At 50.8% G+C, this 20,629-nt stretch overlaps 1 protein-coding gene across 1 annotated transcript in view; it reads left to right on the forward strand.

Moving 5' to 3' along the window:
- Positions 1–2,278: 2,278 nt before the first annotated feature.
- SLC1A7 (solute carrier family 1 member 7) overlaps positions 2,279–20,629 on the forward strand; it is a gene marked incomplete at its 5' end in the record, with an annotated part of 54,752 nt that continues 36,401 nt past the window's right edge. Inside the window, 2 exons of the mRNA XM_084784439.1 lie at positions 2,279–2,443; positions 12,006–12,085. Of these exons, the coding sequence (XP_084640565.1) occupies positions 2,279–2,443; positions 12,006–12,085 (245 nt within the window). The remainder of the gene's footprint in view (positions 2,444–12,005; positions 12,086–20,629) is intronic.

Here is a 20,629-nt window from a genome sequence, read left to right on the forward strand (position 1 = left end):
TGAAATAGAATGAGATGAAATGGTTTGTCCAGGGTCACACAGCTGGCGAGTAGCAGACCTGGGTCTCAAATGCAGAGCTCCTGGGTTTTGCCACCTTTTAAAAATAAGCAGGCCTTGGTGCCTTAAACCTAGTCAAAGGCAGCTGGGTGCGGTGGCGCATTATAATTCCAGCACTCAGGGAGGCAGAGGCAGGCGGATCTCTGTGAGTTCGAAGCCAACATAATCTACAAATTGAGTCCAGGACAGTGAGGGCCACACAGAGAAACCCTGTCTCGAAAACAAAACAAAACAAAAGACAAACAAACAAACAAATAAACAAACAAACAAAAGCTCGCCAAAGACCTGTGGCTGGGGAAGTCAGGGACCCTGTTGGGGTGAAGATCTACTATTTTGCTAGACAGGCCTGTTGTTAAACTACCTTCTCGAAAGCTATGTGTATCCCCCATTGTCAACCTTAGTCAGAGAGACTTCTTGCAGTGGGCAGCAGTCGATGCATGACTGACTGCTCAGCATGCTGAGGGTGAGCGACTGTTGAGTGCTTCACCCTAGATGGGACTTTCAGATCCAACCCCTCAAGGCTCAGGGGCCATCCTAGGAGAGGAGACAGAACGAATGGAAGCTCAAGGGTGGGCGAGGGAGGAGTGCTGTGACACGCCCTCTTCTGGACATTGGCCGCTGCACTCATGAGTCCACAACAGCTGTGGCTGTCCCCATAAGGGGACACAAGATCAAGCTGGTCAGCATGGATGGGGGAGGGGCCTATGAGCTCCACCTCAGCAATTGTGGCAGCTCCTGCTCACGCGGGCAGCATTAACTGCACTCTGGCGTATTTAAAGAAGGACAAGGAGATGAGAAGGCGGAAGGGGCACGTGCTGGGGAGGGTCCAGGAGGAGCTGTTGTTGTGGGCGGATGCTGTTGAGTCTCAAACCAGGACAAATGGCTGAGATGCCTATTGATGTATCAGAGAAGTCCCTGGCCCCCATGTCTTCCCAGCATCCCTCAGTCCCTACCTGTTACAGGGCCCTCCTGCTGCCACACCCTGTCCCCAACCCTGAACTCTTCAGCCCAGGGACTGGGCTGCCCCTTCCCCTATAGCCTCTGGCCCCTATATAACTCAGCCATTTTGGCTGCACCAGTCTCTTGGCCAGGCCACTCCTCTTGGTCAGGCCACTCCTCTTGGCCAGGCCACTCCTCTTGGTCAGGCCACTCCTCTTGGCCAGGCCACTCCTCTTGGTCAGTGGCTCCTCTCCTGCTCTCCCTCGTCCCTCTCTCCTCACACAGCCTGGTCACTACGGCCATGGTCACTCACTCTGGGCTCTTCCTTATGTCTCTGACTGTTTTCTCCCTCATATTTACAATAAACCTTCTCTTCCACCATACCTAGGGCCTCCTTTTTAGGTCATGTTCTCCTTTTAATTCTTTTTATTTACTCCTCTTTTATCCATTCAGATGTGATCAAGATATATTGTATATACATATAAAAAAGAATAAACAAAAATATGTTGAAACAAATAAATAAAAACAAACAAATAAATAAATATCAGCCCCTGAGGGACGTAGGGTGAGTGATCATGGGCTTGAAGCATCCCGGAAGAAAGCTTACTCACTTCCTGTTGACCTTAGGCTGGGGTCAGGGCAGCTGAATCTAAATCCCGCCGAGTGCCACCTGAACCCACTCTGTCCAGTGCCAGCTCAGTGACTGTGCTGCGGGACTCACGCTCTCAGGGTCTGACATGGAGACTGGAACCCAGACACAAGCTGGTGGGGTTGAGTCCCTGTGACTGGCAGTAGCACCCAGGGTAAGCCTGGCCACAGCGTTCATTCCTCCCACAGATGCCTCTGAAGCTGCACCAGCAAAGTGACACGTTCACACTGCCTACTCCTGGGGCCGCCATTAGCGTGAATCATGCTTGTAGGACAGCCATGGAAGGCCCGTTCAACACCTACTGAAGTGGGCAGTGGCGGGCACCTCTTTCGGGAATGAGGTGGGGGTGACGCGCCTCTGCTTCCTGTCATGGTTTCTTGTCTCCTCCCCTCTTCAAGAGAAGCGGTTGGCTTTGAGGACTAGACACCCCGACCACGTGGCCTGCTCTAATTTCCCAGGCCCTAATCTGCTTCCAGCTCCTAATAATGCAGCTGGTAATAGGATTGTGGCTTCCCTTTGGGCGGCTGCACAGGCCATGGCTGCAAGGCTGACGTTAGGTGCTCAGCACACTGTTCACCTGTGAGGAGAGAGGCTTGTGCCTCCAGCCCAGACCTGAGACACATCCTACAGTGCATGGAATGGTGCCAACAGGCTGGCCTCAGCATGGCGCTGGGCGCTGTCCTGGCTCGAGGGCGAGCAGTGTGTAAACACAACGGGCTCCTCATCCTGTCGGTGCTGTCTGTCATCGTGGGCTGCCTCCTTGGCTTCTTCCTCAGGACCCAGCACCTCTCGCCACAGGTCAGGACCCCAGGGTCTGTGGGTGTGTGGGGCGGGGGCTCCTAGTATCACTACAGTAGGTGAGCCAGGTCGCTGCTCTGGGTCCCAACATTCTCATCTACACGGTGGGTGTGAAAAACACCTACTACTATGGGATGTCTGTAAAATGGCTGGCAAAGTGGCAACAAAGCCCCAAAGCCAGCACAGTAAGGTGGTCAGGGACAAAGGGACACCAGTGCAGTAGCACAGGGTTAGGAGCAAGGGTGGGGAGATCAGGGGTCTTCAGAGAACACCCACTACCTGTCCGTCACGACCAGGGTCCAGTAGTGGTTTCCTGGGCAGCGGGATCCACAGAATAACGGTCAAGGGTGTGTGATGTCGGGGAGCAATGGATCAAGCCTTTTATTTGGAGGAGGGCTGTTGAGATGTACAGTGAGGATAAGGAGCTGCAGCGCAGGGAGCGAAAGCTGAAAGGTTCCCGTCACCAGGCATGGGCTTGAGACGCCTGTGGGAAACCGTGGAAGCGAAAGGGAAGGGAGACTGGGCAGCCCAATGCTTTGGAGGGATCGCTGGATGCTGAGTGGAGGATGGGGTGGTAGTGGGCCAGGTGGGAGTAACTGCAAGGGCACGAGTGACACTGGGCTGACAGGGACGGTGTGAGGACAGTGCTCCTGTAGAAGAGACTTCAGGAGGTGTGGCTGGTGGGAAGTGGGAGGCAGATGGTGAACTAGACAGGCTGTGGTGGAAATGCATCGTCTAGGAAAGACGTGGAATAGGGAAGACCCTGGAACATCATGGATGCCTGGTCCAACAAGGAAGAGACAGTTCCGGTCCATGGAGACAGGTGTCAAGACACCCCTCCCCCCCCCCCACACACTGGGGAGACAAACCTGAACTCCCCCATTCAGCAGAGACAGCTGGGGTGCACAGCCCAGGCACAGTGGCGAGGTCAGTGGGTGGGAAACGTCTCAGAGGAGACGTCAAGAGTGAAGCCCTTGCCTAGTGCAGGCAAAGGATCCAATATTGAGAAGAGGGAAAGAAAAAGCGGATCAGATCTCAATCTGATCAGGGGCCCACGGGTGAGGGGATTCTCACTAGACCCACTCGCAGGGTTTTGGTTATGGCCACATCACGGAGGCTCACTGAAAAGAGGGCTCTGAGGAGTCTGTCTTCAGGAGGGTCTGTCAGTGGGCCCCTGAAGAGTTCAGACCTCATAGATTCTTTACCCTTCAACTCACCAGTACATCATACTGTCTCTGAAGCTGGAGGCAGGCTTCGGACGCAAATGCAAATCTTCCATTAATGAGACAATGTTCCCTCCATTGGTGACCAAGCAACCCTGCCTACCGCCTTAGAAAGCAGCAAGAACTCGGGAAGTACAGGACCCTGGCACTCAACCCCACATTGGCTGTGCTAAGCCCTCGCACAGGACCTCAACACCCAACCCCACAATGGCTGTGCTAAGCCCTTACTCAGGACCCTGGCACCCAACCCCACAATGGCAGTGCTAAGCCCTTGCTCTGCTTTGGACTCACTTTCCTTACCTGTGGAGTAAAGGGAGCATATGCACCTTCTAGAATTGTCGAAGGGAGCAAAGAGCTACAGTGTCTGGCATACAGTAGGCGCTTACTGAATGTCACTTTACCTCCTCTCTTGTCTCCCTGCCAAAGTCTGCCTGTGATGGTTGATCTTGACCATTCTGATTTAGAATCACCATGGAAACACATCCCTGGGGAAGTGTATGAGGCCAGCTCCAGAGAGGTTTTACTGAAGAGGGAAGGTCCACCTTGTGGGCAGCACCATCCGATCCCATAGGTGGGGGCCCTGTTATAGATACAAGGAGGAAGCAAGCTGGGCACCAGCATCTGTCTCTCGCTGCAGCATCCGTCCCTCACTGCAGCTTCCTGACTCTGCAGAGTGACCAGCTGCCTGGTGTTCTTGCTATGGTGCCTTACCCCAGGAAGTACTGCCTCATCTTTCCTCCCATGCACGTGCTCCTCCACTGTGGTCTTGTAGCTGCTGGCTGCCTGTTCCAAGCTCTTCAAACCCATGTCTGTTTCTCCCACAAGACTGGGTCTGCCAAGGCAGTCAGGATTTTTCCTTATGTGTGTGTGTGTGTGTGTGTGTGTGTGTGTGTGTGTGTGTGTGTGTGTGTGCGCACATGTGGAAGTTGCACAGCAATTGCAGGAGTAGGTTCCATCCTGGACTCAGATTGTCAGGATCTTACTGGCTGCATGGATTTTCTTGAACCCAAGACATGAGCCTCAAGGTGTGTGAGGCATAAACACCATGAACACGGCCCAAATGAAACTCGTCAATCTGCACTTAGGTTCCTAAGCAGCAACTGTCTCCTGCAGGAAGATTATTTTGTGGAAACAAATTGGAATGCCTGTTAGTAAAAGCTGAATTATCTGGGGCCTCCTGTGTCAGAGCTGCCCCAACACCACCGCCACCATCTTCTTGGTTGTGCAAATGCGTCAGGTCTGGACTAACCTGCCAGACACACTGAAGGAGGGGCGTGCATGGGCTCTGAGAACATTCATTTGGCAGGAAATGGCTTCCTGAGCATTGTCCTCTGAAATCCAGGATTTTTCTGTTTGGTCTCTTTGCCTGTGACTCAGACAGCAAACCCTTCCAATTGTTTGAGCTTACGCAACAGGCAGAAATCATAAACAATTTGGAAAATGATAGAGTGCCCTGTTTGTGAAAAGAAACTCACAAAATTAATGTGATCTTACCTTTGGGTCTAAATAATTCATTGAAAAATGGAGACATTTTGAGACTTTCACTTAAGCCATGAGGATTTACAGTTATGTTTATTTCTTTTCCTTCCTGGGAGTCTAACGACATTTTAAAAATTATGTTTATTTTGTGTGTATGGATAAGCATGCATCTGCTCACAGGCGCGCACAAACACACACACACACACACACACACACACACACACGAATGCACACGTGGAAGTCAGAGAACATCTTTCAGGGGTGAGTTCACTCCACCAAGAACTGAATTTAAAAGACTGTCAGGCTTGGCAGCAAGCTCTTTTACCTGCTGAGACGTCTCATCAGCCATGCTGGAATATTTTCAAAGATACAAACTACTCAAACCGGAGAGAGTGTAAAAAGAGTCATTGAGAAAAACGCTGGTTAGACAGTACAGTGAGTGGATGGATGGAGCCGGGCAATCCCACTTAGTAGGGTCCGGAAGGCTGGCATCATGGCACACGAGGGCAGATACTGAGTAGCTTTACTCCAAGAATTCCAAAGGGTCTGATGCTGAAGGGCAAATCAGGGGAGAAGTATAAAGGTGACAGTAGGCGCTCAGGCCCCAGAGCTCTCCCAGGCCACGCGGCCAGAGGGCCCCCATCTCTACTGTGTCCAGCTCTGGCCTGCACAGGGTCCAGAGATGCTTGTCTCAGGGACATCACCTCAGCCACATCATGCCCACCTGTGTGGGGTGACAGAGGAGCAGCGAGGAGGTACATGCTCACAGTGATCTGTAGACACTGGTACTCTTCCTGCCTCCTCCCTGGTAGAACCCGGGACAGCGGGCAGCCGGACATTGGCATAAGGCCTCTTGTCAGAGCCTCGTAGGAAAAACCTATGAATTCTTTGAGAAAAGAGGCTCCTGTCCCCTCCCCACAGGTCACACCCTCAGTGGCAAGCCCAGGAGCTAGGACTCTATGCTTGCCTATGAGCAGAGGCCACGAGAAATGTGAGAAAAGCTGCAAGTGTCAAACCAGAGACCAAAGGAAGAGAAAAGAGGGTCTGTGGAGACTCCTAAAATAAATTCTTAAGGGCTGGAAGTGGTGGCGCACACCCTTCACCCAGGTGCTTGGGAAACACAGACAGGCGAATCTCTGTGAGTTCCAAACCAGCCTGGTCTGTAAATCAAGTTCCAGGTCAGTCAGAATTACGTAATGAAGCCCTTTCTCAAAAAATTCACTTCTTAAGCTCTTTGCAGACACGAGAGATATTATAGCTATCATAAAACAGGCTGGGGGGGGGGCTGTCAAAATGGCTCCGCAGGGTAAAAAAATGCAAATTTAAAAAACTGGGATATAGGAGTAGTAGGTATGTTGCTGTGTGCTTAGGATATACAAAGCCATAGGTTCCAGTGCCAGCACCACAAACATCAAACACTTTGTTTGTTTGTTTGTTTGTTTGTTTGTTTGGTTTTTTGAGACAGGGATTCTCTGTGTAGCCTTAGCTGTCTTGGAGTTCGCTCTGTAGTCCAGCCTGGCCTTGAACTCATGGAGATCCACCTGTCTCTGCCTCGAGAAGTGCTGGGATTAAAGGTGTGCACCACCACTGCCTGGCCTTTAGTTGGGTTTTTATTGCTGTGATAAAAACCACAACCAAAAGCAAGTTGGGAAGGAAAAGGTTTATTTAAGCTTATAGTCGCAGCCCGTGACAAAAAGAAGCCAGGGTGGACATTGAAGGAGGGAGGGAACCTCGAAGCAGGAGCCAGCCAAAGCAGACACTGGCTGCAGAGCAGGATTGCTCAGCGTGCCTGCTTACACAGCCCAAGTCTGCTGCGGGGTGGGGGGGTGGGGGGGTGGGGGGATGGGGAGTAGAGGGGGGGGTGGGGGGTAAGGCCGCTCACAAGTGCCTGGGTACTCCCACATCAGTCAATTCAGCAAGAAAATCCCCCTAGGCTTGGTTCAGGCTCATCTGATGGAGGCATTTTCTCAACTGAGGTTTTTCTTCCCAGATGACCCTGGCTTGGGTCAAGTTGACAAAAAAACTAACCAACGCAGACGCTAAAAAGAAGGAACAACCAATCATAAAAAAGAATACTTGGAATTAAAAAAAGTAAAAAGAACAACCAATATCAAAATTCCAGTAACTTGGAAGGAATGTAGAAATCTAACAAAGCAGGCTAGGCGTGGTGGCTGACACACGCCTGGAATCCCAGCATTCAGGGAGGCAGAGAAAGTGCTGGGTTCAGGGTGAAAGCCAAGAAAACTCACTTCAGACACAGAAGCTTAAAATGAAAGCTTTATTTTCTGAGCTCAGGGAGGCAGCCAGTTCGGAATCTGAACAGGATTCTTGAAGGGAAGTTGTATTGCGTATTTAAAGGGTGAAAACTACAATTAGCTCATACAGGGGGTGGATGGTGGAACAGGGTGGTCAGCTCTGACTTGAGTTATTTGGCTAACAAGAAGTTCTAGCGAACCTTGAATGTGTGCCTGGTTAGTTAGGGGCAGCTGGGCTTGTGGTTGGAGAATTTTTGCAAATGAATAAGGCCATAGGGTATGTTGAGCATAAAAATAGCTTATGATCAACCTGACCTTGTATAGAGATTCACTTACATCAGCAAGGAGCTGAGGTGATGGGGCTGGTGGGCCTGAAATAAAAATATCTATAGTTATGCTACCCAAAAGGAGTAGGCAAACAAAAGGTGGATCTCTGTGAGTTCGAGGCCAGCCTGGTCTACAAATCAAGTCCAGGACAGCCAGGGCTACACAGAGAAACCCTGTCTCAAAAAAAGAAAAAGAGGGGACTGGAGACATGGCTCAGAGGTTAAGCGCCCCAGCTGCTCTTCCAAAGGTCCTGAGTTCAATTCCCAGCAACCACGTGGTGGCTCATAACCATCTACAGTGAGATCTGGTGCCTTCTTCTGGCCTAGAGGCAAAACATTGTATACATAATAAATAAATCTTAAAAAAAAAATAGAAAGAAAGAAAAAGAAAACTAACAAATCAAACCAAGTGATGAAATATGAATTATGAAACAGAGGAGAGAAAATTTGCAAAAAAAATACAAGGAAGCCTCTCAGAGTAAAAGTACAAAACGAGAAAGGAAAGGAAGGAAGGAAGGAAGATCTTCCCCCACACAACACATCACTGAAATTCAGGAAAATGGAGATAAATAGATGAGCCTTAAGTGGCATGAAGGGAATAGGGCAAAGCTTCTGTAAGAACTAGGCACCAGCTGGCAGTTTAAGGAAGAGCATCCCTTCAGAGCAGGAAGAGGAACGCCCCCTCCCCCACCCGGGGCTAGCTGGCGCAGATGCTTGCTGCACACGCCTGGTAACCAGTTTCATCCCCTGCACCCACATAAGGTGGAAGGAGAGAAACAATTCTACAAAGCTGTTCTCTAACCTGTGTGCCTGGCCTGTATGCCCGCACATGCACAGCACACACACACACACACACACACACACACACACACACACACACGCACACGCACACACACACACACACACTGCTAATAAAATAAATTGTAAAACCAGAAAAGGGAACTGTCTCCCAGTAAGAATGTCAAATATGGGGCTGGAGAGATGGCTCAGAGGTTAAGAGCACTGACTGCTCTTCCAGAGGTCCTGAGTTCAATTCCCAGCAACCACATGGTGGCTCATGACCATCGAAATCTGGTGCCCCCTTCTGGTGTGCAGGCATACATGCAGGAAGAATACTGTGTAAATCAATCTTTTTTAAAAAAGGGATGTTAAATATAACCAGATTGTTGTCACAGGGGAGCGTGGGACCAAGGCAATTTAAGCGAAGGACTCAGAAGTTGCCCCCCCCCCCAGCACCTTTTCTCAGGAAGCTACCAAAGATGTTCCCGCAAATAAGGACAGAAACCAGGAAAACAAATGACTCAAGAAACACTGAGTCCTATGCAGGATGAATCCTGTAAGGCAAGCCACGAGGCCAGGACAGCAGCTGGGCCTGGAGAACGAGCCCACCCCTTCTCCCAGCCCATAATAGGGTGGTAGAAAGCTGCTGGCCTGAGGTCCAGATGAGATAAAGGGACCCGATGGGCTTCTGTTGGAGGAAATGCTTGCTTAGATTTTTAAATAGATAATAATAAAAAAAAAACATATGGAAGTAATTAATGAGAGGCCCAAAGAAAACAAAGCAAATAAGAAACAGTCAAATATTAATTTTGGGGACAAAATGTAAGTTATACATGTAACAGGCTGCAGGGATGCTGTCTCATCAGTGAACAGTTTTTTTTTTTTTTTTTTTTTTTTTGGTTTTTTGAGACAGGGTTTCTCTGTATAATCTTGGCTGTGCTGGACTCACTTTGTAGACCAGGCTGGCCTTGAACTCACAGCGATCCGCCTGCCTCTGCCTCCCGAGTGCTGGGACTAAAGGCGTGCGCCACCACGCCCGGCTTTTTTTTTTTTTTAAATAATTTATTAAATTTTATGTGCATTGGTATGAGGATCCGACCCCTTGGAACTGGAGTTACAGACAGTTGTGAGCTGCCATGTGAGTGCTGGGAATTGAACCCGGGTCCTTTGGAAGAGCAGACAGTGCTCTTAACCACTGAGCCATCTCTCCAGCACACCAGTGAACAGTTTTGACGATGAAGACGTTGGTAACCTTGGGCCTGTGAGGTGGCTCGGCAGGTAAAAAGTGCTTGTCAGGCTAGGCCGACCATGTGAGTTTTATTCCCAGGGCCCATGGGAGAAGGAAAGAAGCAGCTTCCATAAGTTACCCTCTGACCACTGCTTATGTGCTACCATACACACGTGCACATGCATGCACACGCACACGTGCACACACACACACAGGTGCGTATGCACACATGCACACAAGAGCCCAGGTTTAGTCTCTAGTACTATATACATCCAAAGACACAGACATGGTCCGGGATGAGTGTATTTTTATGAGTTTTTTTTCCTGGCGTATTGGAAATGGTAGCATAGTGGCCGTAGGAGGCCCAGCACTCCCTCCTGCACATCACTACGTGGCAAGTCACCTCCTCTCTCCCAGGTCAGCTTCCCTTGTCTATGGCACAAGTGGGCTGCACGGGATCCAGGCAGCACCACGGTTCTATGGGTTGGGCCTTTCCAAAGCTTGAGACCGTTGACACACCATTACGTCTGGCACTGTTTTTTGTTTGTTGATTTTGTTTTCTTTGAGACAAGGTCTCACAATGAAGCCCTGACTGGCCTAGAACTCACTACATAGACCAGGCTGCCCTTGAACTCATAGAGATCGGCCTGTCGATGTTATCAAAGATGTGTACGACCACACCCACCTTGGCACTAGTTTTTAAAATGATTTCAGGCACCAGTATGTAACGTGTATGGTGTCTGCCGATCCTTCAGCCTTTGTCACCCACAGCTTCCCTCTCTGGAAAAAGGATCCCTGTCAAGGCTTGCCAGAAACAGGAAACCTGAAGTCAGGCCTTGGAAACAGTACCTCGGCTGTGTCAGAATCTCAGACAAACCACGAGTTGTTTTGTAAAGGACAAGTAAAGGACAGAATGTTGCTATCATCCGGAGGGCACGCTTAACTGCTCACCGAAGCTATGCTGCCTCTTGTTGGGTTCTGCTCCTGTGGGCTCCCAGCGGGAGGCAGCTGTGGGAGGCTGGTAGGGGCTAAGCCCAGGTCCCAGCAGCCCCGATAAGCTCAGGCTCAGGCTCACCCTCAAAGGGTCAATTAAAGAAGCAAGTGATTGTGAAGGCAGGAAATGAAGGCTGACTCCGTGTTGCCCCATTGGGAAAAGGATCAGAGAGGCTCATGGCCTCTGGAGCCATCTTCACAGTCCTAGCGTGAAGGTTGCAGAGGAAACAGAGGACAAGAGGAGGTACCCGGGGCTGGAGAGATGGCTCAGTGGTTAAGAGCACTGCCTGCTCTTCCGAACGACCTGGGTTCAATTCCCAGCACCCACATGGCAGCTCACAACTGTCTGTAACACCAAAATCTGATACCCTTACACCAATGCACATAAGTTAAAATTAAATAAAAATATAAAAAAAAAAAGGAGGTACCCACGGATAGGTGGTGCAGGCTGTGTTCCTACTATCAGCGACCATCTTTCTCAAAGCAGTCTGACAAATCATCAGAACTGTGCAAAAGCCCCCTGTGGGAGACAAGTTCTTTTTCCGGTTGGCACCAGACTTCAGCCCTTTATGCCCAGCACAAGGCTCCTGAGGAAATTACAATTCCCTGGGGTGTCTGTTTCAATGGTATGATAGCAAAGAGGGACACGTATCCTCTTAGGATAACTTTGTTTCTACCAGGATGGCCACAAGCTATCTGGACAAGGATACGGTGCCTCCAAACCCAGTATTTCTCGGGAGTAAGCTAGTGAAGGGAATCTTACTGGCTCGCCAGAAGGCTGTGGCTTATTGGTCAATCTTCTCATTGACTAGACTGGGGCCTTTTCTATGGCAGGAACCTCGCTTAGTCCATTTTGGGGACCCTAGTGTGATGCCTGGCCTAGTGTGGGTTACAGAGACCCCTGATATCTGTCACATACTGATAATGGAGCAGACTTTACCCCAGGGATGGATGGGTGGATTGATGGTGCTGACGGAGAAAGCTGCACCAGGTGCAAGGTGCTAAATGCTTGTGCACAGTCTCTCAGCTGAGCCTCTCAACAGCTCTAGGAAGTAATTATTATCCTCCTGCTGGAGAGAAGGGAACGTAGGCCACCAGGCTGGTTAAGAAGGAGCCTGGGACCCAGGTTATTTAGCTCCAAACCAGTTTCTTCTCCCTGGCTCCTGTCCAGGTGCCAGGCAGGAGCATGCAGACCGGACAGCGTGTTGAAGATGGTAAGGATGAAACCATCTGAGGTCTGGTCTGCCTGCTCTGACCCAGATCTTGCTGTGTTTTCAGGAGATTAGCTACTTCCAGTTCCCTGGAGAACTCTTAATGAGGATGCTGAAGATGCTGATCCTACCACTGGTGGTCTCCAGGTGAGAGGTGGGGCAGGGGAGGGCACAGGGCTCTGACGGGTGGGCTTCAGGTGAGAGAAGGGGTGGGGGGAAGGCATGGGACTCTGCTCCAGGGCCCGCCTCCCTGGCTCTCTGCTGTGGAGGAGCTGGCCTCTTCCGGTGAGGTGAAGACAGTGCTTCTAGCCAGGGCACCAGTCAGCTTCCTCTGCCACCTTCTTCTGGAAGCCTGCCCTGACTCCTCAGCCCACACCAAGTATTGCCTCCTTTCTTTTATTTTTTAGATCTCGTAATTTGTTATTATGTATACAGTGCTCTACCTGCATGTACACCTGCCCACCAGAAGAGGGCATCAGATTACATTATAGATGGTTGTGAGCCACCATGTGGGTGCTGGGAATTGAACTCAGGACCTCTGGAAGAGCAGTCTGTGCTCTTAACCTCTGAGCCATCTCTCCAGCCCCTATTGGCTCCTTTCATGCAAGTTTTCGGTCATTCGGGGACTTGAGGACTCTGCTAAAGTCAACAGTGACCTCCACGTTGTTAAGTCCAAAGCAGATTCTGTTCCTGAGGTGCGTGATACCTTCATGTGAGTCAGAACTGTCCATCTCTTGTCCCTTCTGGAATTTTCTTCTGATGGCCTCCCCTCCCCTGGCTTCTGCCTGCTGCTCGTGGTTCCCTCTTGCCTCCCAGCTGCTCCTCTTCTGCTAGGCCTCTGGTGATTTCTATGCTTTGGGCTGTTCTTTACCTCATGGTTGAGTGAGGCCACCTGGCCTTTTGTACCTCGCCATCACTGTGGCAGCGCACCCACGAGAGTCAGCTTGACAACAGAATGGTTTTCCCCATTTCAGAGGTTTTGGTCACTTGGCCTGCGGTGAGGAGAGCATCATGGTGGGGGCATGTGTGGGACAGAGCCGCTTAGCCTGTGGCACCTAAAAAGCAAAGGGAAAGGCAGGGAGGGGCAACACTCCCAGCATATCCTCAAGAGCGCACCACCAGGGACTTGTCCCAGCATCTCAATAAGTTAAGACCCTGTCAGTGAAGGAGCTCAGAGCCCCACGACCCATTCATTGCCCAAAGGCCTCCAGGTCTGAACACTGCTGCCCTGGCACCAAACCTTCAACACATGGGTTGGGGCGGGGGCATGGATATTTCAAATAAAAACTATAACCAGGGCCAGAGAGATAGCTCAGAGGTTAAGAGCACTGACTGTTCTTCCAGAGGTCCTGAGTTCAATTCCCAGCAACCATATGGTGGCTCACAACCATCTATAATGTGATTTGATGCCCTCTTCTGGCACGCAGGTGTACATGCAGGCAGAACACTGTATACATAATAAATAAATCTTTTTTTTTTAAACCTATAATCTCTGCACCCCCAAGAAGAGAATACCCCACCTTTCCTATGAGTCCCAAAGGCTATTCGCGAGCTACCTAATGTCTCAGCCAAGGATGAGTCACAGAATCTTCACCTCAGGGTCATCAACTAGAGCTCTTACTCAGTAGTGACCTTTTCCCCACTTTCTGCTGTTAGTAAACAGCCACTACAGCTGCCCGGATCTCCTGCTCTTCCTGTCCAGTGCCAGACAGACAGTCAGCAACTTGGGCTGACTATCTCCCAGGCAGAACACCCCTCCACACAGACAAAGCGGTCTCTTCCTCACACGGACCCGTAGGCATCTTGCCGGTCTCCACACCTATCTATTCTCTACCCATTAGCTGAACGGTCTCAGGAAAGCAGATGGAGCCAAGCCCTATCTCATTTCACACACTGGAATCCTCCCTACCACTCTTTTTTTTTTCTTTAAAGATCTATTTATTTATTATTATGTATACAGTGTTCTGCCTGCGTGTACACCCGCAGGCCAGAAGAGGGCATTATGTTGTGTTACAGATGGTTGTGAACCACCATGTGGTTGCTGGGAATTGAACTCAGGACCTTTGGAAGAGCAGGCGGCACTCTTAACCACTGAGCCATCTCTCCAGCCCCCTCCCCCACCACTCTTGCTAGAGTCAATTCTGCTCTGCTTTCCCCAAGGCGCTCATCGTTCATTGTCGTTTTGTGGGAATTCACTCGTTGCCTTGTCCGTTTATCTTCCCAAAGACTGTACTCTCCGAATACTCGTCTAATGAGTCAGCAGCTACGTCAGCACTCCTGCGCATGTCTGCCGGGCGCTCAGCCCTGCGGTGGGCACTGCAATCCAGAACTTAGTCTCTGAACTCATGGGCTCTAGGCAAGACTGGCCAGGGAAACGCAGCTCCTCAGAAGCTAAGGAAGGGAGATGGGCTCCCTTCTGGGTGGCTTTTGGTCCCTTTGCTGTGCCTCTACCGTCCTTGCTGCCTGAAGAGGTAGTCAGAGCACAGACATCACCCAACGTAGACCCTATAATGAGATTGGAGTTCCACCCTGCTTTGTCCCTTGACTCAAGAAACCCTGTTTAGAAGTCTGAGGTCTTATGCCTAGTCCTCCCCCCCAACCCCCACCCCCCGCCCATCTCCCCCACATGTCCTGTAAGATCCCTTCCCACGGCCTGTGCTCCTAGTGACAGGTGTCTATCCACCCTTCCTTCCAGCTTACTCTCTCCTCTAGACCAGAACATTCCTCCTGCCGGACCTGGAATGTTGTCTTAGCTTGAGAAAAACCAGTGTGCTCATGATCTCTTTGTTTACCATGCAGTCAGGGCTGGTGCAGGACAACCGTGCCACTGAGAAATGGACTTCCTTTAACGCTCCCTACTAAGGGACAGTGAGACCTTTGTGGGCAGAGATGATGACGTATTGCCTTTTTTTGTTTTTGTCTTGGTCTGGAGCTCAAGCCCAGGGTCTCACGAAGACTAAACAAGTTGTTACTACCTAGTCACACCCAAACCCCACAACGACACACTCCTGATCCCCAAGTGTCTCCTCCTTGAGCCCTTCCTCTTTAATTCTTAAGCATCATCCATCATTCATCTATGCTGTCTCTGAGCAGCCAGTCCTGGGCTGCTGTCCCTGCCCTAAGGAGCGCCACTCTGGAGCCATGCGGGTGGTTCCAGGCACAGCAAGCCAGAAGCTGTTCAAACCAGCGCGGATGCCTGGACTTCCCCCACCAGAACTGACCAGGGACTCGAGGCAGGTTAAGGTTTCAAAGCCTTTTAAACACCTGACTGTTTTGGGGTCCGGCCTCCCTCCAGCTGGGTAGCTGAAGAGCCTGGCTTGGGGCTGCTTGCTGCACCTCCACACCAGGGACTCCTGGCTGTGCCCCAGGAGTCAGCAGCTTTCTATGGCATCTGCCTCAGGGAAGCAGAGGGTCCAGCCAGCTTCCAGCCTTGCTGCTGACTTCCGCTTCATCTCCAGGGCAACCTGCAGACTGGAACCACGCTGGCCAGATCACCGCTAAGCATGCCACACGTCCTTGTGTCCTCCTGCCTTCACTTATGCTGCCCCAAGAAACTCTCTCTCTTCTTCTTTTCATTTAAAATCTCTCCTGCACTCAAGCTCACTCCTATCTGGGAAATCTTCCAGGCTTCTTATTTGTCGGTAGCTATGGGTGACGACCTGTATCTTCTTCCTGTCACGTTGGTAACCCTGGATGTGTCAGACCCACCAGATAAATGAATTTTCAGTCACATCTGGCATGACTCATTCTGAGACCTGGGTGCCTTTTCTTTTTCTTTCTTTCTTTCTTTCTTTCTTTCTTTCTTTCTTTTTCTCTTCTTCTTCTTCTTCTTCTTCTTCTTCTTCTTCTTCTTCTCTTCTCTTTTTTTTTTTCATTTTTTGAGACAGGGTTTCTCTGTGTAGCCTTGGCTGTCCTGGACTCGCTTTGTAGACCAGGCTGGCCTCGAACTCACAGCGATCCGCCTGCCTCTGCCTCCCGAGTGCTGGGATGAAAGGCGTGCGCCACCACACCCAGCTCTGGGTGCCTTTTCAAAGCGTGGTGACAACATTCAAGCAAGCATTCCTCCCTGGAACAGCCCCTCATCCCAACAAGGAGTGGCTCGTTGGCAGTGTTCTTCCATGAGAAGATTTGAGTACAAGGTCCTGGGAGGACTGGGCGTGTTTCCCTGTCCTTCACACTGACTTCCACCTGGGATGCTTGTTGAAGCAAACATCATAGAGAGAGGCATGGCAGGGAGAGACGGCTGCCTTGTGTGTGTGTGGGGGGTGTCCATCACCTGGGAGGGAATAGAGCAGGGACGTCCAGTGAGGGTAAGGTGAGGCCAGTGGGGCTTTGTTGGCGTCCATCTGCCATTCCTCTACAATCCGGTATCTTCTAACTCTCGAGCGTCCTTTGTTCAGAATCTGCTCCAACCTAGCCCAGGTGAATGCAGCCTGCTCGTAGCCATCTGTGGCTGTGGGGCTCACTGTGAGGAGCCGGTTGGGGAAGCAGAGATCCTGCATAGGGTTCCAGGCAAAAGCAGGACCTTTGGAGTCGCCCGTTCGATGTGTGTGCCCTGCCTCTCAATCGGTATTTATTTGGCGCTTTGGGTGTGAAATACATGCCAGTGAGTATGTGTGGAAGTCAGAAGACGACTTGTGGGAGAGTTGGTTCCCTCCTTCCAGGGTGTAGGTTCCAGGTTGCCAGTCTTCGTGAAAGCCATCTTTAGTCCCTGAGCCATCTCACTGGTCCTAGATGGGCATGTGTCACCCTGCTCACGGGGCTGCTGTGACAAGGCGTAGACCTGGCACAGCCCAGTGAGAGATGTGTGTTGCACACTTGTTCATAACTTACTAAAGTGTCTCCAAGGTGGTTCGTGACCCCTCTACCTCTGTTTTTGCTGTCGGGGGCTCATAGCACTGACAGCATACATGTCACCTCCCCTGGGAAGTCCTCCTTGACAGAGACACTGGTACAGCCGTTCACGCTGCTCTGAACCTCCCACGTGGCACACGCACGTCTCGGTGGTCTCACCATGGTTCAGTCATGGCACCCTGAGCCACTCCTTGTGTTTCCTGAACTCTCGAGCCACTGTCTCGTGTTTCCTTCTTCTCTCACAATCCTCCGATCCAGCAGTCTTCACCAGTCCCCAGCTCCCAAGAACACCCCTTGCTCTAAGTCAGTAGGTGACAGAGCAAGCAACTTCCCTGGCAGCCGGGAAAACAAGTTAGTGTCTTCTTCAGCCTCCTTTGTCTGTTATATGCAAAGTCCGAGTCTGATTAGGCCCCTCATCTCAGTATCTCGGTGTCCCACAGGGTCCCAGGGTAGGGCCAGCCGGGGCTCCTCTCACCTGGGGGCTTCCCTGTAGAAGACTCCACTCCCACGCTCCCTCAAGCCATGGGTAGAAACTGATTCCTTGCAGCTATTTGCCTGAGGGCCCCTCTTCTGTGTTTTGTTTGCTTGCTTGTTTTATGACTCACCACCCAGGGAAGCTCTGGGACACAGCAAGTGCCCGTGCCTGTTAGAAGAGTAAAGAGTCACGAGAAAGCATTTCACAACATTTGAACTTTTGGGCCAGTGTGATAACTCACCCCTGTAATCCCAGCACTGGGGAGGCAGAAGTAGGCAGAGCTCTGTGAGTTCCAGGATGGCCAGGGCTATTACACAGAAAAGCCCTGTCTCGAAGAGTTATCTTTTATTTATATTGTTATTAACTATTTTGGAGGCAGGTCACATGTAACCCCAGGCTAGCCTCAAACTTCTGATCCTCCTGACTCTACCTCCCAAATGCTGGGATTCCAGGCACATGTTGCCACATCCTTCTTCCCCCCCCCCCCCGCCCCCCCCTGCAAGACAGGGTTTCTCTGTGTAGCCTTGGCTGTCCTGGACTCTCTTTGTAGACGAGGCTGGCCTTGAACTCACGGAGATCCATCTGCCTCTGCCTCCCCAGTGCTGGGATTATTATCACTGTCATTAAAATGTTTGTCCTTACTCCTCATAGTGACTTCACCAGCTCTAGAGTGTGGCTCTCAGTCAATTGGTGCAGAAGACCAGCATTGCCCAGATCCCAGAGCTGATCAGATCAGTCCACTAACACTGGCAAGAGGTGACCAGACAGCACCTAAAGGGGCAGTGTGTTCCTCTGTAGAAATGAACATGCTTGATCAGGAGGACACAGCCATGACCTCTGGCCAGAGGTTGTCCCTCACAGGCTTGCTGTGTGTTGAGATCACCCAGTGGTTAATCTGTTTGCTGGAAGCACAGTTGAATCGTTTATTATAAACCAGAGTGACTTGGGGCTTTCTGTGTTCTGTGTCTGAGGCTCCACCTACCTGGTTCTAGCTGCAGACCTAGCTTGTATGTATTTATCTAGAGGGAATTCAATTCCATGTTCTCCCAAGGTGAGAGATCCCTTTAAAGGGCTCTACCCTCGCTCCCCCACCTCTTGAAGGGGACCTCCACTCTGCTCCCAGCAATCCTCCAAGTGCCATCAGTTCTGGAGGCCGAGGCGCCGAGAGGTCGTTCTTAGTGGTTTCCATGTTTGTGCTAACTGGTGTTCACCCAGTGCTTGCAAGATTGGAGCCCTGTGGGGTGAATTTAGACAGCGTTAGACCTCCTGGGCCTCCCTGGCAACTTCCTGGGCTTTATTTCCTGCCTGAAAACCCCCAGCTCAAGTGAAGCCCAGCTTCCTGCTCTTGGGACCTCCACCCAGGAAGCCAAGGTCAGCTTATTTCACTCGGCAAAAGCTTCCTAGTAGCTCAGGAGTGGTTGTGTGGCTGTCCAGCCGTCAGCCCAAGGCTCTGGAGCCTTCTGCATTCTGTCTGCCTGAATTGCAGGACTCATGAAGCCGGGGAAGACATGTGTCCCTGCTCCAGCCACAGAGATGCTGTGGCCTCTTTCTGGCTCGTATCCAAGCACTCACCCACTTCATTCTTCTTCAGACTCCTCAGCATGCCCTGAGGTTCACACCCTGGGCCTTGAGCCTCAGTTTCCCCTTTCCTTCAGGTTCACCCTGAGGGCCCTTCCTGCCAGCTGGCTTTGTAGGCTCTCTGGTGTACACTGCCAGTAACTTCAAAGCATTGGTCTTTTCTTGAAGAGGGCCCGTGAGCCCCATTTGAACACTGGGTCTCCTTTCCACAACTCTACAGATCTTTCGTCAAACCACAAAGGGCCCCTTCCCCTGGGCAGCAAGCCCCTCCTCACCTCACACCTGCCACTGAGAGGTTTTTTTTCCCTCCAAAGTGAAAGTGGCAGCAGGAGGAGCCTCCTGTGTCCTCACTGAGTGTTGGCACTGCGTACAAAATCCTGTGTCACATGACAGTGATGATCTGGTGGGCAGAATCTGCCACAACCCTTACCCAGGGTGCTTGGTGGGCACCAAGTGGTTTGCCATTCTCGGACCTCCTCTATAGCCCTACCCATCCCTGCTTCCTGTCAGTTGTGCCCCTGGACCTAGAAATCCGCCTTTCCCACTTTATCCCATAAGGATGCTCACTGCGCACCTCCCTTCCCTTTTAAATTTGTAGACCAACAGAGAGAAAGAAAAAAAAGAAAAGAAAAGAAAAGAAAAGAAGAGAAAATCCACCCACAACTTTCTGTTCCTTTAAGTTCTTGGAGGATACCTTCCTGTTTCTTCCATGAACACAAATCTGCCTCCTGCTTGTTTTGGTTTTCGTTCAACAAAACATCGTAAGAGTTTCCATCCGGAGCCAGTGCCTTGGGGCTCTTGCTATATTCTTCCACTGGGGCTATAGCTGAGCCTTTCCCATCACCAGTTCCTGGGATGCTCCTAAACACACCGCTGGACCATTTTTGTACCTAGGGCTCTAGAGTGACCTCAAGTTCTGTTATTTACAGCGTTCTCAGCCTCTACCTTAAAATAGATGCAGAATATGTGCAAATTTACAAGACAGGGAGTAGCAGGTGGGGTGTGCGTGTGTGTGTGCCTATGAGTATCTGTTGTGTGTGTACATGTGTGTGAGTGTGTGCATGTGAGTGTGTATGCATGAATGAGTATGTGAGTGTATATGTGTGTGAGTGTGAGTTGTGTGAGTGTGTGTGTGTGTGTACATGGCTGTGTGTGTGGCCCGTTGTGGCTCCACCAGAGTAACCTTAGGAAGTCAACTGTGCCTCACACATCCATAGACAAGAACAACACAAAAACTGGGGGTGGTTAGCCCAACATCTGGATCCAGCCAGAGCCTCCAATTCTCCCTTGTTTTTTTTTTTTTTTTCTAAATCCTCCTCTCCCCTCCTTCTCCAGTGTCTCAAACCAGGCATCGCTCAAGGAAACTGAAGCCATGTGTGTTTGTGGCTCTCTGAGGCTGAACATAGCAAAGTGTTTTGTTAGCTCTGCTTCATAGAGAAGCCGTGTGTGTGTGTGTGTGTGTGTGTGTGTGTGTGTGTGAGAGAGAGAGAGAGAGAGAGAGAGAGAGAGAGAGAGAGAGAGAGAGAGAGAGAGAGAGAGAGAGAGCCTTTTGTGGGTCTGTAGCAAGTGTGCGATACATTCGCATGCCCACGTATGCGTTGTTTTCCTTCCCGTTTCTTGTAAGAATTTTCAACGGCTATTTCTTAGAATCAGGAAATCATGTTTGGTCAAAAGTCTCCCCACCCATTCTCCCCTTGCTGAGGCACTCCGGCTTGGCAGACTTCTCCACACACCCACGTTCTGACTCCTCGGAGATGGGCCTGGGCCAAGCAGTCTTGAAGTCT

The sequence above is a fragment of the Acomys minous genome (assembly GCF_964271855.1).
Source record: "Acomys minous genome assembly, chromosome: 6".
NCBI lineage: Eukaryota > Metazoa > Chordata > Mammalia > Rodentia > Muridae > Acomys > Acomys minous.